The sequence below is a fragment of the Podarcis liolepis genome (assembly GCF_965112155.1).
Source record: "Podarcis liolepis genome assembly, chromosome: 4".
In the NCBI taxonomy this organism is placed as follows: domain Eukaryota; kingdom Metazoa; phylum Chordata; class Lepidosauria; order Squamata; family Lacertidae; genus Podarcis; species Podarcis liolepis.
Window position 1 is genome coordinate 78,689,688 of NC_139558.1, and position 12,543 is coordinate 78,702,230.

The 12,543-nt window shown below is 38.3% G+C and overlaps 1 protein-coding gene across 6 annotated transcripts in view; it reads right to left on the reverse strand.

Annotated features, from left to right (window-relative positions):
• NBEA (neurobeachin) overlaps nucleotides 1-12,543 on the reverse strand; it is a 356,767-nt gene that overhangs the window by 264,114 nt on the left and 80,110 nt on the right. For 3 of the 6 annotated variants that reach the window (XM_083498844.1, XM_083498843.1, XM_083498842.1), the window contains exons 1-4: nucleotides 6,049-6,249; nucleotides 4,484-4,614; nucleotides 3,666-3,773; nucleotides 2,107-2,275 (exon numbers count right to left, since the gene is read on the reverse strand). In XM_083498844.1, coding sequence (XP_083354970.1) covers nucleotides 2,107-2,275; nucleotides 3,666-3,773; nucleotides 4,484-4,614; nucleotides 6,049-6,196 — 556 coding nt within the window. In that variant the 5' untranslated portion in view covers nucleotides 6,197-6,249. Of the gene's footprint in view, nucleotides 1-2,106; nucleotides 2,276-3,665; nucleotides 3,774-4,483; nucleotides 4,615-6,048; nucleotides 6,250-12,543 lie in introns of those variants that run through there. The other 3 variants (XM_083498846.1, XM_083498847.1, XM_083498848.1) reach the window with 2 other exon arrangements.

Here is a 12,543-nt window from a genome sequence, read left to right on the forward strand (position 1 = left end):
AACATGTTTATAGCAAAATACTTTAATGCAGGAATATTTTAGAGTACCCAGTAAACTATCCTATAACAGTTAATAACATGGGTTTGCTTTGAATAAAGGTAACAGCATCAAATTTGGTTTTACTATATATGAATATTTTACTAATTTTACTGTAAGATGCAAGGTCTTCATGATGTAAACAGTATCAAAGATTAGTAAGCCAAAAAATACAGCTGAAAATAAATATATAGGAACAGGTGTGTGTGTGTGTGTGTGTGTGTGTAATACTGAGTTCTAAACAACTTTCATTTGGAAGAAGAAAGCATATGGATACATATGGCACAACCATGAACCAATGCAGTGGAACTTAAAAAACATGGGGTGGGATTCAATGTAGTGCTAAGGAGATCACTCCATCAGCACAAGCATTTCTGCTTGCCCTATGGAACAATTTCCTTGTGTGTTCTGCTGGGGGTTCTCCCAACACTGCAAAGCAAATTTGGGGGAGGCAAAGAGGGCATGCGGGGAGTAGGAAAAGGAAGAAGGCTCTGCTGAACTAGTGGAAGGTCTTGCCCTGGGTTGTGCTTATGGAACTGAGTAACTGAATATGGCCCATGGTTCTCAGATTAATAAGGTATGCGATGCAGAAACAATCTCAATGACAGTTTCTTCAGCTGATAAATGAAAACTCCTGACAGCTTCTTCAACTGATAAAAATCCAGCTGAAGCATTAGTTTAACTTGGGAAATTGATAACCATGTTAACTACTAATTTTGTCTGTGCAAAATAAATGTGTTAAAATGAGGAACTGCAAACACCCAAGGAGCTAAACAGGAATAAAACCTAACTATTCAATATAAGATTTCATAGGCTTGTCTACTCAATAATAAAAAGCAGGATTCCCCGGATTGGCCAAAGCAATAAATAACTTTTAAGAAGCATTTTATACCACAGACAAACTAAATATGCACCTGTATTGGCCTTACTTTAAAAATATTAATTTTTAAAAAACCATTTTATAACCTATAGAAGCTGTTTTCAGTATATTGAATATTTTGCAAGACATGCACTCTGAAGAGGATTCTCTTTTGAAGTTATGCAAAACTGAAAAAATGAATGGATAAAAGTAAACAAATAAAAGTTAACCTTATATGTAGTTAATAGATGATAGAAACTGTAGATAGCTATGTAGATATTGATACATACACACTGTTTCTCCTCCAAAAAACTGAAAGTCACTCCTAGGATAGTTTGACCCAATCTCATCTTATAGGGCACAGACTGCCACAGAAAGACAGAGGACCATGAAGATACTTCACTTCTTTAAAAGCTTTTTTGAGCTGGTACTGAATTAAAACTAAGGATTTTGATATGCTATGTTGGACACCACTGCCATCAAATGTTGGTCTTCCTTTCAAAATCCATTCAACATAAATGCACTGATGCACTCCAATTTTTCATCACTGGTAAAAAGGGATGGGTAAGTCTCACATTAATCATCAGTGCACGTAAAATGCCTTATATCAGGTGGGATTATCTGTCCACACAGTCCAGTACTGTCTAGCCGAACAGGCAGAAACTCTCCTGGTTTTAGGCAGGGGTACTTCCCATAGCCTGCTACACTATCCTTTTTTTTCTTTTTTTGAGTGGTGAGCCGAGAATTGATCTTCTGCACTGCTGAGCTATGATGCCTTTCATGCAAAAATACCCAGCCACTAATGTGGCACAAAGTGAGGAGGGAACTGAGAAAAATCACATCAATTGTGAGCTTACTTAAAACCACATGACAAGTTAAATATAAATTAAATTAACATTTTTTAAAAATAATTGTCTCTAGCTCCATTGCAGAGGAGCAATTGATTAAATGTATACTACTGAGAGGTACCATATCGGAAGATAACAGAACTTTTGACAGCCTGTCTCCTATAGTCCAAGACAATGGCCAAGCAATGCTAGGAATGACAAACCAGACCAAGAAAGCAGAAATATTCCCAAAACAACTTAAAGAAAACAAGACCCATCAGAAACTGAATAAGGTTAATAGGTATCATTTGAACTTTTTTTCCCCTATAGTCAAGTATCCATTGTCTAAAAAATTATGCAACATAAACAGAAAAACAGTGGTACCTGTACTTGTTGGTGAATTTATTTCCTGCCTGATATTTCTACCTGCCTGGATTCCAGACCTTGCAGTTTCTCGTTGAGGTTCGAGTATGTCCCGATACTTGGAGACCATCAACACAGAAATGAAGTAAACAACAGCCAAAGCTAAAAACTGAGCCTGCTTGCTATCATCCTGCAGAAAAATCATAAATACAATTAAAATACTCAACATGTCCTGTCACACTTAACAAATGTTTCTAGACTGAAAACTGTACTGCCAAAGACCAGAGGCACTAGCTTGCAAGGGAAATTGGGGGTCTGACACAATGTCAGGAAGTTGGGAGGAGCCAGGGGCAGAACTGAATTCAGTGGCAATGTGACTTCAGTGGCCAGCGGCTCTTACGTCTCCTGCCACTGCCATGAGGCTGCTTCGACTCTCCTTCCCCTCCATGGCAGGAGGAGGAGGAGGAGTTGTCCATTGAAGCAGTGCCGCACTTGGTTCCACACTCACTCTACACCACCCCGATTTTTGGGGACATGGGGGGTGACCCTATCTCAAAAAAATAGGGGGGCCAAAGTGCTCAGCCCCCTTGAGCTGTTGCCCCTACAAAGAACTATAATTGCCTAAGGACGATTTCACATTTTCATCTCACTGGGAATTTGTGACTGGATATACAGAGATATAAAGATATATACCAACAGGCATTCATAATAAAGAAATAAAGAGACATACACATCTCAGCAGGAAGCGTGTATACATAAATGTGGTTTCTACAGTAGTTTCTAGTGGAGGTTTTGTTTTAGGCCTGATTAAAAATGACCCCAATTCACAAGCTGCGAATTTGGAAGAGCTGTTTTGGAAACTGGGAGTGCGCAATTCACTGGCTTATCAGTTACCAGTGAGGGTTTAGGCAAGTGGCAGCAGAGCCCATCTCGGAAGCTGCTTGCCACCCTTTTTTCCCTTCAACAATATCCCCTCAGAACAACACTACGTCATGGTGGCCACCAAGAGGAGCTCCACCAGTGCTTGAAGCAGCAAATTAAAAAGAGAGTGGAACTGCTTCAAAGCAGTGAGCCCCCGTCTGCAAAAAAAAACACCTTTCCTAACTATTTCCCTCTGAACCTTTCCCCATCCTCAATATGTAATTTTAAGCCCCAAATTTTCAAGGTACAACCTTCAGCTCAGCTTAAGTTTTAAACTTTAAATCAGCTCCATGATACAGTTTAACAATTCAAGGGAATACCTTTTACTGAATAAAGTACTGTTTTAAGATAAAAGAGTCTCTTACAATTCTAAAAATAACCTGTCCATGCAAGGTTCCTGATCTTGCTAAATCTGATCAAGTCACCAAGGATGTAAAATTTCAAAAAGTGGATGAAGTCATCTTTACTTAGGGGATTAGATAACAGCTCCCAGTATAAAAATAATTTATTAAAGAAAGATGTTCCACATATACATGCATAATTACTATTTTAAGAAAAAAGGATGCATAGCGTAGATTTACAAATACCTTTGTTTCTCTCCCATGGACATTACACAGGCAAGAAATCCTTTAAGAAAAGCTGCCAATGATAGTACTCACCACATCACGAAATACAACTGCTCGCAGACGATTAATATCTACATCTTGAAGAAGTCTATCGGGATCTTTAATAGGTGATAGGTTACCAGGAACATTTTCCAGTGGAGTCTAAACACACAATAGTTATATAGTTTCAGAAAGGTTCAAGCTCAAAATACTCAGCTGTTCCTACATGTATGTGTGTCTTTGTATGTATCATCTTGTTTCATAGATAAAATATGGTATTGTAAGCTTTATGAAGTTCTCTAAAACACAGAAAGGGACCTTTAATGTCAAAAAACCTTTAAAGTGTCTCACTTACATACCAGGTACACTTCTCAAAGCTCTACTATTTAAGTGATTCACCTGCTTTGTATAAGGTTACTCAAATGAAATCTGCTTAAACAAACACAAATTTCTCACCAATACAAGTAGAGACTACAAAGAACAGTGGCATCCACCTGAAGATTTTAACTTAAAAAGAAAACTTCATATATGATCTTTAACTTTCTCTGCCACTTTATCATCTCTACCAATACCCTGCTTACAGACTCCAAGAAAAAAACAACTAGGCCCATATAATAGTTCAGAACAGCCATGGTAATAAGGCTAAGCAGAACTTTCCCCTGGGAAAATCAGAAGACTGTTCTTGTCTCCTGACCAGGAAAAAGTGCTTTTCTGTTGTAAAGACTGCCCCCTCTGGATTTACAGAAGGGAGTAACTTCTGTTTTACCAAAGTGACAAATCATCATAACCAATTTAAAATATTATATGACACATTGTAATTATTTCCAATTCATTCATTTTATGCAATGGTATCTATTATTTTAATAGCTTACCTTAGCAGTAGTAGTTGCACTTATACCCTGAAGAGTCTCCTGAGTTTTACTGCTGATTAGTGAAGATTTATTTACCCTTTCTCTCTGTCTCTGTCGACATTCCAAACAGTTTCGCACAGCAACACAGCAAACTAAAAAGGTTTAAGAAATAGCATTGGAATATCAATCTTAATGAAATTCTTAAAGCAACAATGAAAAAAAATATTGTATCCTAGTGCCTGAGATCTGCCATAATATGTTACCCTATCATGACATAAACGCTGGATTTTACAACAGCATCTATATGCACTAATGCTAAAACTGAGGCAGAGTTAAATATACTCATCTCTTAATCATGTGTATTTAATTTTATTCAGAAAAGATACTACTGTTGAACACTAAATGAGCAGCAACAGTATACACAGCATAGTAGAGAACACATTTAAATGAACCCTCCTTATGCTTTTGCAATTTGTAATTGATGGCGATGGGAAAGTGGTTGAGGACTAGTATCTGAATTGATTGAGGAGGGTCAGATGAAAGAGGAGCAGCATACAAAGTGAAGCTAGGGTAGTCCTGATAAGGCGATCCTGAAGAAGGAGGATGCCCGGCAAATAGAGAACTATGCCATTTGAGGCATAAGGAATGGATGACAGAAAGCACAGAGGTAAAATGATAGAAGACCATCAAGTGATTGGCTATAGATGAGAGGACACGGTTTAGTGCTGGAGCATATACAATGCATGCAGAAGGTCTGAAGTTGCCGCAATTATTAGTGAAAATGAGAGAAGTTACAGGGCTTGAAATCATCTCTGATTTGGAGAGGCCCACAGCTAGAGTACACAACGTTGCCTAGGGTTACTGATGACCTAACGATATTAGGCAGTTTCATATAAGCCTGCATGAAACTGACAGAAGAGATAGTCAGAAGAGGATTGTAATTTTAATCTTGATTGTGTATATGGGAAGGAGTCCAAATAAAACATTTTAAGGAGAATGGTGAGCTAAATATAGTCATCAACAGAGGAATAGAATGAGGAATCCATTAGCATGCCAGTATGCTTGTCATGCACCATAACCAAGGCTCCTTCAAGCTAACAAGTTCCGCTTTTTGTGTCTCACAGCATGTAACACATTCTCGTCCTCTTGCAGCAATCATGTTAGCTTTTTTTTGGTATATGTGAAAAATGTACAACTTTTAAGAATACAATGTATAATAACATAAAGCGCTCTTGAACAGTTCTGCTACGTAGAGAAATACTTGTTATCTTAACCTGGACTGGATGCAATTTTCTTCAAACACAACAAAATACAGAAATTTTTAAAAGGTAGAAGCTATGAACAGTTCTACAGAGCAAATGAACATATGCTCAAAAAATTTGCTAATTGGCATAATAAAAATTAATGGTGGTGTTGAAGAGAATAAGCAGATATTCTCAACTGCACAGACTTCTAGATTTTTGGAACCCAAAGAATCAAAAGCAGGTCAGCTTTGGCTTTTTTCTTTTTTTCTTTTTTACTGCAGCCTCATTTCGTTGATCTGTAAGTAATTATTTAATGCACTGAGCTGTTCCATGCAAACTTACCAAGCCTTAGGCACTGTCGCATTAAGCCTCCAGAAGACATGTTTTTTTCAGCTTCAATTTCACTAAAATTTAGCGAGCTGGCAAATACTAGTACATCAACCATAGCCATCAGGCGGCTGAGGAAAGTCACTGCTGTCTCTGCTGACATACCCTGAGTTACTTCAATGTTCTCCAGTTCAGTCTTTAAAAGAAAATCATTACATTAGACTCCTAAATCTATCACACATTTGAATGCATGAAATATACCAAAACAATCTCCGATTAAACTGAACACAAACAGTATAGAAATGGGCATGAGAAGAGATGGATTCACATTTGCATGCCATATTAGGTAATACAAAGTTCCTACACTGGTAAGTAAACTAATGCTACTCATATGAGCCAAAGCACTATGGTAATATGAGTGTGTGAGACAATGCAGAAAGAGTTCTCAATTTTGTCTATCTGTAAATTGTCCATATTAAGGAACAGAAGCACAGGACAAGGAGGGCTCATAGAGCTGCTATATCTTCCTGCATCATTGGGGAACTAAGAGAAGATACATAGCCCACGCAAAATATAATCTTGTTCTATCTTTGAGGTACACTTAGGAAAGCATTATTTGAAAAGTGGACACAAAGCATAATTTAATTTATTTTTGGAGTACGAGGAGAAACAAATATGATTGCCAGGACACTGTCATGAGATGAGTAAAGTCACAACTGATTATACAGTCTAATATTTTTTTTGTTTGTTTTTAAAATTTATATCCTTTCCTTCCAAATGAACCCACGGCAGCAAAGAAGTGATAAAAAAAATAAAAACTGTTCCAATACATATTGGAATTTTAGACTAGGGTGATTATTATTTTTGACCAAGTGGGATTTACTGCAGGGTGTCCTATTTGTTAGCCCTACAAAATTAAATATATGTTGTTGTTGGCATCCGTCTGTCTAGAGAGACAATGGAGTGCACCTCTGGAGGTGAAATCAATCCCCCTTCCTGCGCACACACATAAAGTATATCTATCGCGCGCACACACACACTTCTTTCATGCAATGACTTGTCAGATTGTTCCTATGAGCGTGTGTATACGCAAAAGTTACAATTAAATTATTTAGCAATCCAAGGGCAATCTTGCGACTAAATCCTGTTTACAAGACCGTAACTGGAAAATTCATCCTTTTCCATGTCCACAAAGTCACAGGATCACTTCCAAAAGTGGTATGAGTGCCAACTGTTACGTTGCAACTATCCCATAAAAATAGTGCCACTCTACACCCAAAACAGTTATTTTGAAGATTATACCCAGTCATATGTGGAGACTATTATAAACAAATAGAACACCGAGACTATTATAAACAAGTCCAAAGAAATATGCTCTAATTTATATTTAAACCCACTGTGTTCCACAATTATAAGTTATAGTTAGTTTTTAAGAATGTAAACTCAATAGGAAGGTCCATTTTCACAGAGAAACTTACAAATATGTTGGAATATGATTTTGCTCTCATTAAAAGTTAGGAGAAAGAAGTCAACGATTTTATGAAGTGCTCCCATTATTGTCTGGTTAAGTAATTATTTCATCAAACAGATTTCACAGGCAAACTAGAATTATTTTTATCTTTAAAATTTAGGAATGTGAAATCCCTTCAAACACCTGCCTAACTATACCTTTTTCATTCCTTTTCACAGCTCTTGTTTCACCCCTCCCCTAACCTGCATGAGTGCATCCCAGCCAACCAGGGGGCACAAAGAGAACATGACAATGTTGTGGCACAACACAAACCATCACAATTAACGATGTGGCACCACTACTGAGCGAAAAATAAAGCAAATGTTTTATATTTAGTGTAAATTGGTGGAGAAACACTTCAGTTCTTGTGATGACTGCATTGTCTTACAACAAGGCCACATAGTTTTCTATTGTAATGAAGGGACAGTAAAATACAGAGAATCCTAAATGCACATCTGGATGCAGATATTGTTCACCGACATTACAAAACTTCCAACAGGATGCACTTTTGTTAGTGCATCAGTGGGGCAACAAAATGTTGTAATGGTGAGCCTGTTCAGGTTTGTAGCCACTTCTTCCTGAGATTTCCACTTCCCCACCCCTATCAATCAGTCAACATTTAATGTTCACTGGGCATTCTCAGCTCTGAATAGATTGTTTTAGGCTTCCCCCTCCACTTATGGGTTTCTTCTATTTTTTGGTAGTCCTGCAAGGCTTAGGATTCCTCCCAAATCTTTGTGGTATCCTTCTGCACCGCCTGTGAGATGAGACCTGGGGCCACTGCTTTACAGTGGCTCTGATTGCTCTTGGAGGGACAAGTTCAGAAAGTGATGCTGGGGAATTCCTGTTCAACCCCATAGTCACTGACATGCGGGGTCCCTCAGATCTCCATCTTGTCCCTTGTGATATTTAACATATAAACTTGATCCAGGTGCCAGATCAAGCACCCACCCAAAGTTTCTCTTCTTCGTCCACTTGCCCCACAGCCTCCGTTGCTTTTAACAAGCTTATTTTTATTGCAGTGGAACCTCAGTTTTTGAACATAATCCATTCCGGAAAATCCTTCAACTTCCGAAATGTTCAAAAACTGAAAATCAAAGGGCTGTCAGCAATTTCAATGAGGAAAAAAGAGAATCACACATCGGAAGTCGTTTGAGTTCTGAAAAATATTTGAAAACCAGAACACTTACTTCCAGGTTTAGGCATTCGAGAGCTGAAATGTTCAGCAATGGAGCCGTTCAAGAACCGAGGTTTGACTGTACTTTGTATTTTATAAAGTTGTTTGAAAATGAAGTAAGCTACCTTGACTCCAACTTGGGAGAAAGCCGGAATATAAATACACTAAACAACCACCACAATACATAAAGATAAGGCCTGTGCAAATGAATTCTATTTATTTATATGATTTATATGATATAATCCACAAATTGAGCTGGACTGTGGATACAGAGCTTTGGACTGGCCATGTTTGTGATGAGAATATCTTCCTTCTACCAGGCACAAAATTTTGCACCCTCCAGACTCTTTCCTGCAAAAATAGATAATTTGGGGAGGAGATAACACTTTGTCCTCCTCTCTTTTAAGGTCTACTCTATGCTAATGTTGCCTATTTCATAAAAACAATGTAAATATTCAAAACAGATCTTTTACTATGCAAGCGCTAACGATCCAAGCATGAATAACAGTTAAAAAATAACCAGTCAATTTGTTTAGGGTTTTCATTGATATTTATCCAATAAAAATTAGGCCTGCAGTAAAAATAATCTTGAATGAGTATTTTCCTGAAACAATATCATGTTTATTACCGGTAAGTCCCTTGATCCACTACACGCCCACTAAACACAGATCATGTAGGTGAAAGCACAATAATACAAAGTGGATGGTATGTCCTCCCACATTTTGATGCATCTGAATCAAAGTATTGCATGTGGTGCCCTGTGATATGTTGTGAAGATGGCATTTCCGACTCAAGATCAATATATTTACAGTGTTATGAACAATTTCATAATGCAGATATTATTTACTTCATTCTATCAAAGGCTGGGTAACTGAAAAATGCATACGAAATAAAATAAATTGTAAAAGCTATGAACTGAAACTTGTAGCAGTAATACTAACCTTAGAACCCTGGACATGCAACAGACAAAGCAGACAACAGATCACAACAAAAAGAAAAAGAAATGTTACAATCAAATTAAAAAATACAATGCAAAATAGAAACTAATACTCTAAAATCATGTATTTTACTTTACAATTTGAATGTTTCAATTTTTAAAACAACCTCTTGAAAACAAACTCTGAAGTTCAAACTTAAAATTAGATATCATTTGACCTATGCAGTTCAATATACACAAATAGATGAACAAAAATAAATATACGAAGAATAAATACGTTTTTCTTAGTAAAAGCTAGAAGTCAGAATTACCAAAATGGGAAAAAAGCCTGGCTTGCTATTTGTAAACTTTTAATTCTTCAAAGACAGGTAAAGGCAAAGGTAAAGACAAAGACCCCATGACAGTTAAGTCCAGTCAAAGGCGACTATGGGGTTGTGGCATTCATTTTGCTTTCAGGCTGAGGAAGCTGGTGTTTGTCCACAGACAGCTTTCCGGGTCATGTGGCCAGCATGACCATACCGCTTCTGGCACAACAGAACAGTGTGACGGAAGCCAGAGCGCACAGAAACGCCGTGTACCTTCCCGCCGCACCGGTACCTATTTATCTACTTGTACTTTCTTGTACTACATCTTTCCGCAGGGCCTGCAAGACAGAGATGTTCCACCAGGCCTTTGGTCAGGGCGCAGCCTGACTCCCTCCTCTGGCAACCTGCACAGAATTTTGCTTAATCGGTTGCCATCAATCTGATTTTAATTAATTTTTATAATGAAATATTTTTAATTGTGTGATTATTGTTGTTAGCCGCCCTGAGCCCGGCTTCGGCTGGGGAGGGCGGGATATAAATAAAAATTATTATTATTATTATTATTATTGTTGTTGTTGTTGTTGTTGTTGTTGTTGTTACTGGAGTGCTTTTGAAGGTTGGCAGGAGCTGGGACAGAACAATGGGAGCTCACTCCGTCGCGGGGATTCGAACTGCCAATGTTCTGATAAGTAAGCCAAAGAGGCTCAGTAGTTTAGACCACAGCGCCACCCGCTCCCTACCTTCAAAGGCAACCCCTCCATCAAAATAAAATGAAGCGCTCGGTGCCTCTAAGACATTTTGAAACCCAACAATTTGCCAGATGCAAGGATCTTGTGATCTGCTGGTAATTTTTACGGTTTTATATTTACATTCACCATTCTGAGCTGCAAAATAGTTCTAAGCAACTGCTGAATGGCTCCATGCCATCAATCATTTTCCAAAGAGTATTCACAGATCAGCTTTAAGCAGAGGCTTGACAACCATATGTCAGGAGTGCTCTGATGGTGTTTCCTGCTTGGCAGGGGGTTGGACTCGATGGCCCTTGTGGTCTCTTCCAACTCTATGATTCTATGATTCAGCTGCAGTACTGTGAAGTGTGCCTTGTCAGTCATTTGGCTGAGAAAGCAACATGGTTATCTAACATGCATTACCAAAATAGCGGCTGTGTGCATACTAGAACATTTCTACATTTTAAATTAAATTTCAAGAGCCCCGATCCAAATAGCAGTTTTGCGTGCTAAATGGAGCTCTAGACTTATATTTGGAAAACCACTTTTGAAACTCAGAAAAGTTTTTCAAAAGCAGCTTGCAACTTGGAATAGGTAAAAGACATATGCTGTTCAAACGAAAGTTTCAGATCCCACTGGGGGTGCCCAAAGTAGCACTTTGAATCTAAGTTGCTGTTTCCAAAGAGAAACCTGTTCTATTCTCACATTCCTATCAAAATCTAAAGGCAATACACTGTATTTGTGCTGTAATTCATGCTGTAATTGTGTCATGTATGACCTCAAACAAACTCCTCCTGTTTGCCAATTTGTACAGTCTATTCATGACTGTTGTGGTCTCATTGTTTTTTAACTAGGAAATCTATCTTACACCAAACTTTGCATTCTTACTGGGGGGGGGGGGGAGAGGGAGCCAGGGCAGCTTTAAGATCAAAAGGATTTCTCTCTTCTACTGACCAGAAAAGAACCTGCGCTTTATTGGAAACACCAGATTCTTTTTATGAAGTGTTCCAAGAACTGAGCGCATCTATAAGTGATACCCCCCCACATTAAATGCCAAGAGGCTAGTAAGACTTGTGGAAGAGTGGACTACATCACCCCAGGCTGCAAGTGAGATATCTTCTTTCTCTCTTTTTAATATTCATTCATTTAAGCAATTTCCTGCAGGTTAATTATCATCATCATATGCATCAAGGAGAAAGGTTCTAATCCAGTCTGCTCCCCATTCCACTCCTGGGAATTTTTCAAGTAGGAGGTTAATACAGAAAATGTGAGCGCCAGCTCCCATTCTATAACCCCAGAACTCTACAGCCCCATTCCCACTTCCCTGTTCTTCAACCTTGGGTGCTCAGATGTTGCTGGACTACAGCACCCATCAAACACGGCCAGCTTAGTCATCTGTCAGGGCTGATGGGAGTTGTAGTCCAACAACATCTGGCTAAGTGGGAAGTTAGGGGAAGATCAAGAGAAAAAACACTGATCAAAACTTAATTCTGTATTGCAATGTGTTGCTTTTAGAAGGGTGACCTGTCTTATTTATTCATATTTATATTTAATAATTGTTGTAAAGAGCTTAGAGGTTTCTCTAAGCTCTTTACAACAATTCAGTGGTGTGTACATTTTATTAAATAAGTAAGCATTTTATGCATAATGTAAGTAAAGCTGTAACTGAGATCCAGAGTTATGTGCTTTGCTCCACGTGTGCAGGGGGCCTTTAGAAGTCTCTCCTTTTAGTTCTCTGTCCTGCTCTCAAAAGTATCCTTGAAACATGAGGCAGTTTCAGACACTCTTTAAAATATATTGTGATGTTTTGGGGGTAAAATGAAGGGAAGACGAGACGTACCACTGGATGTGTG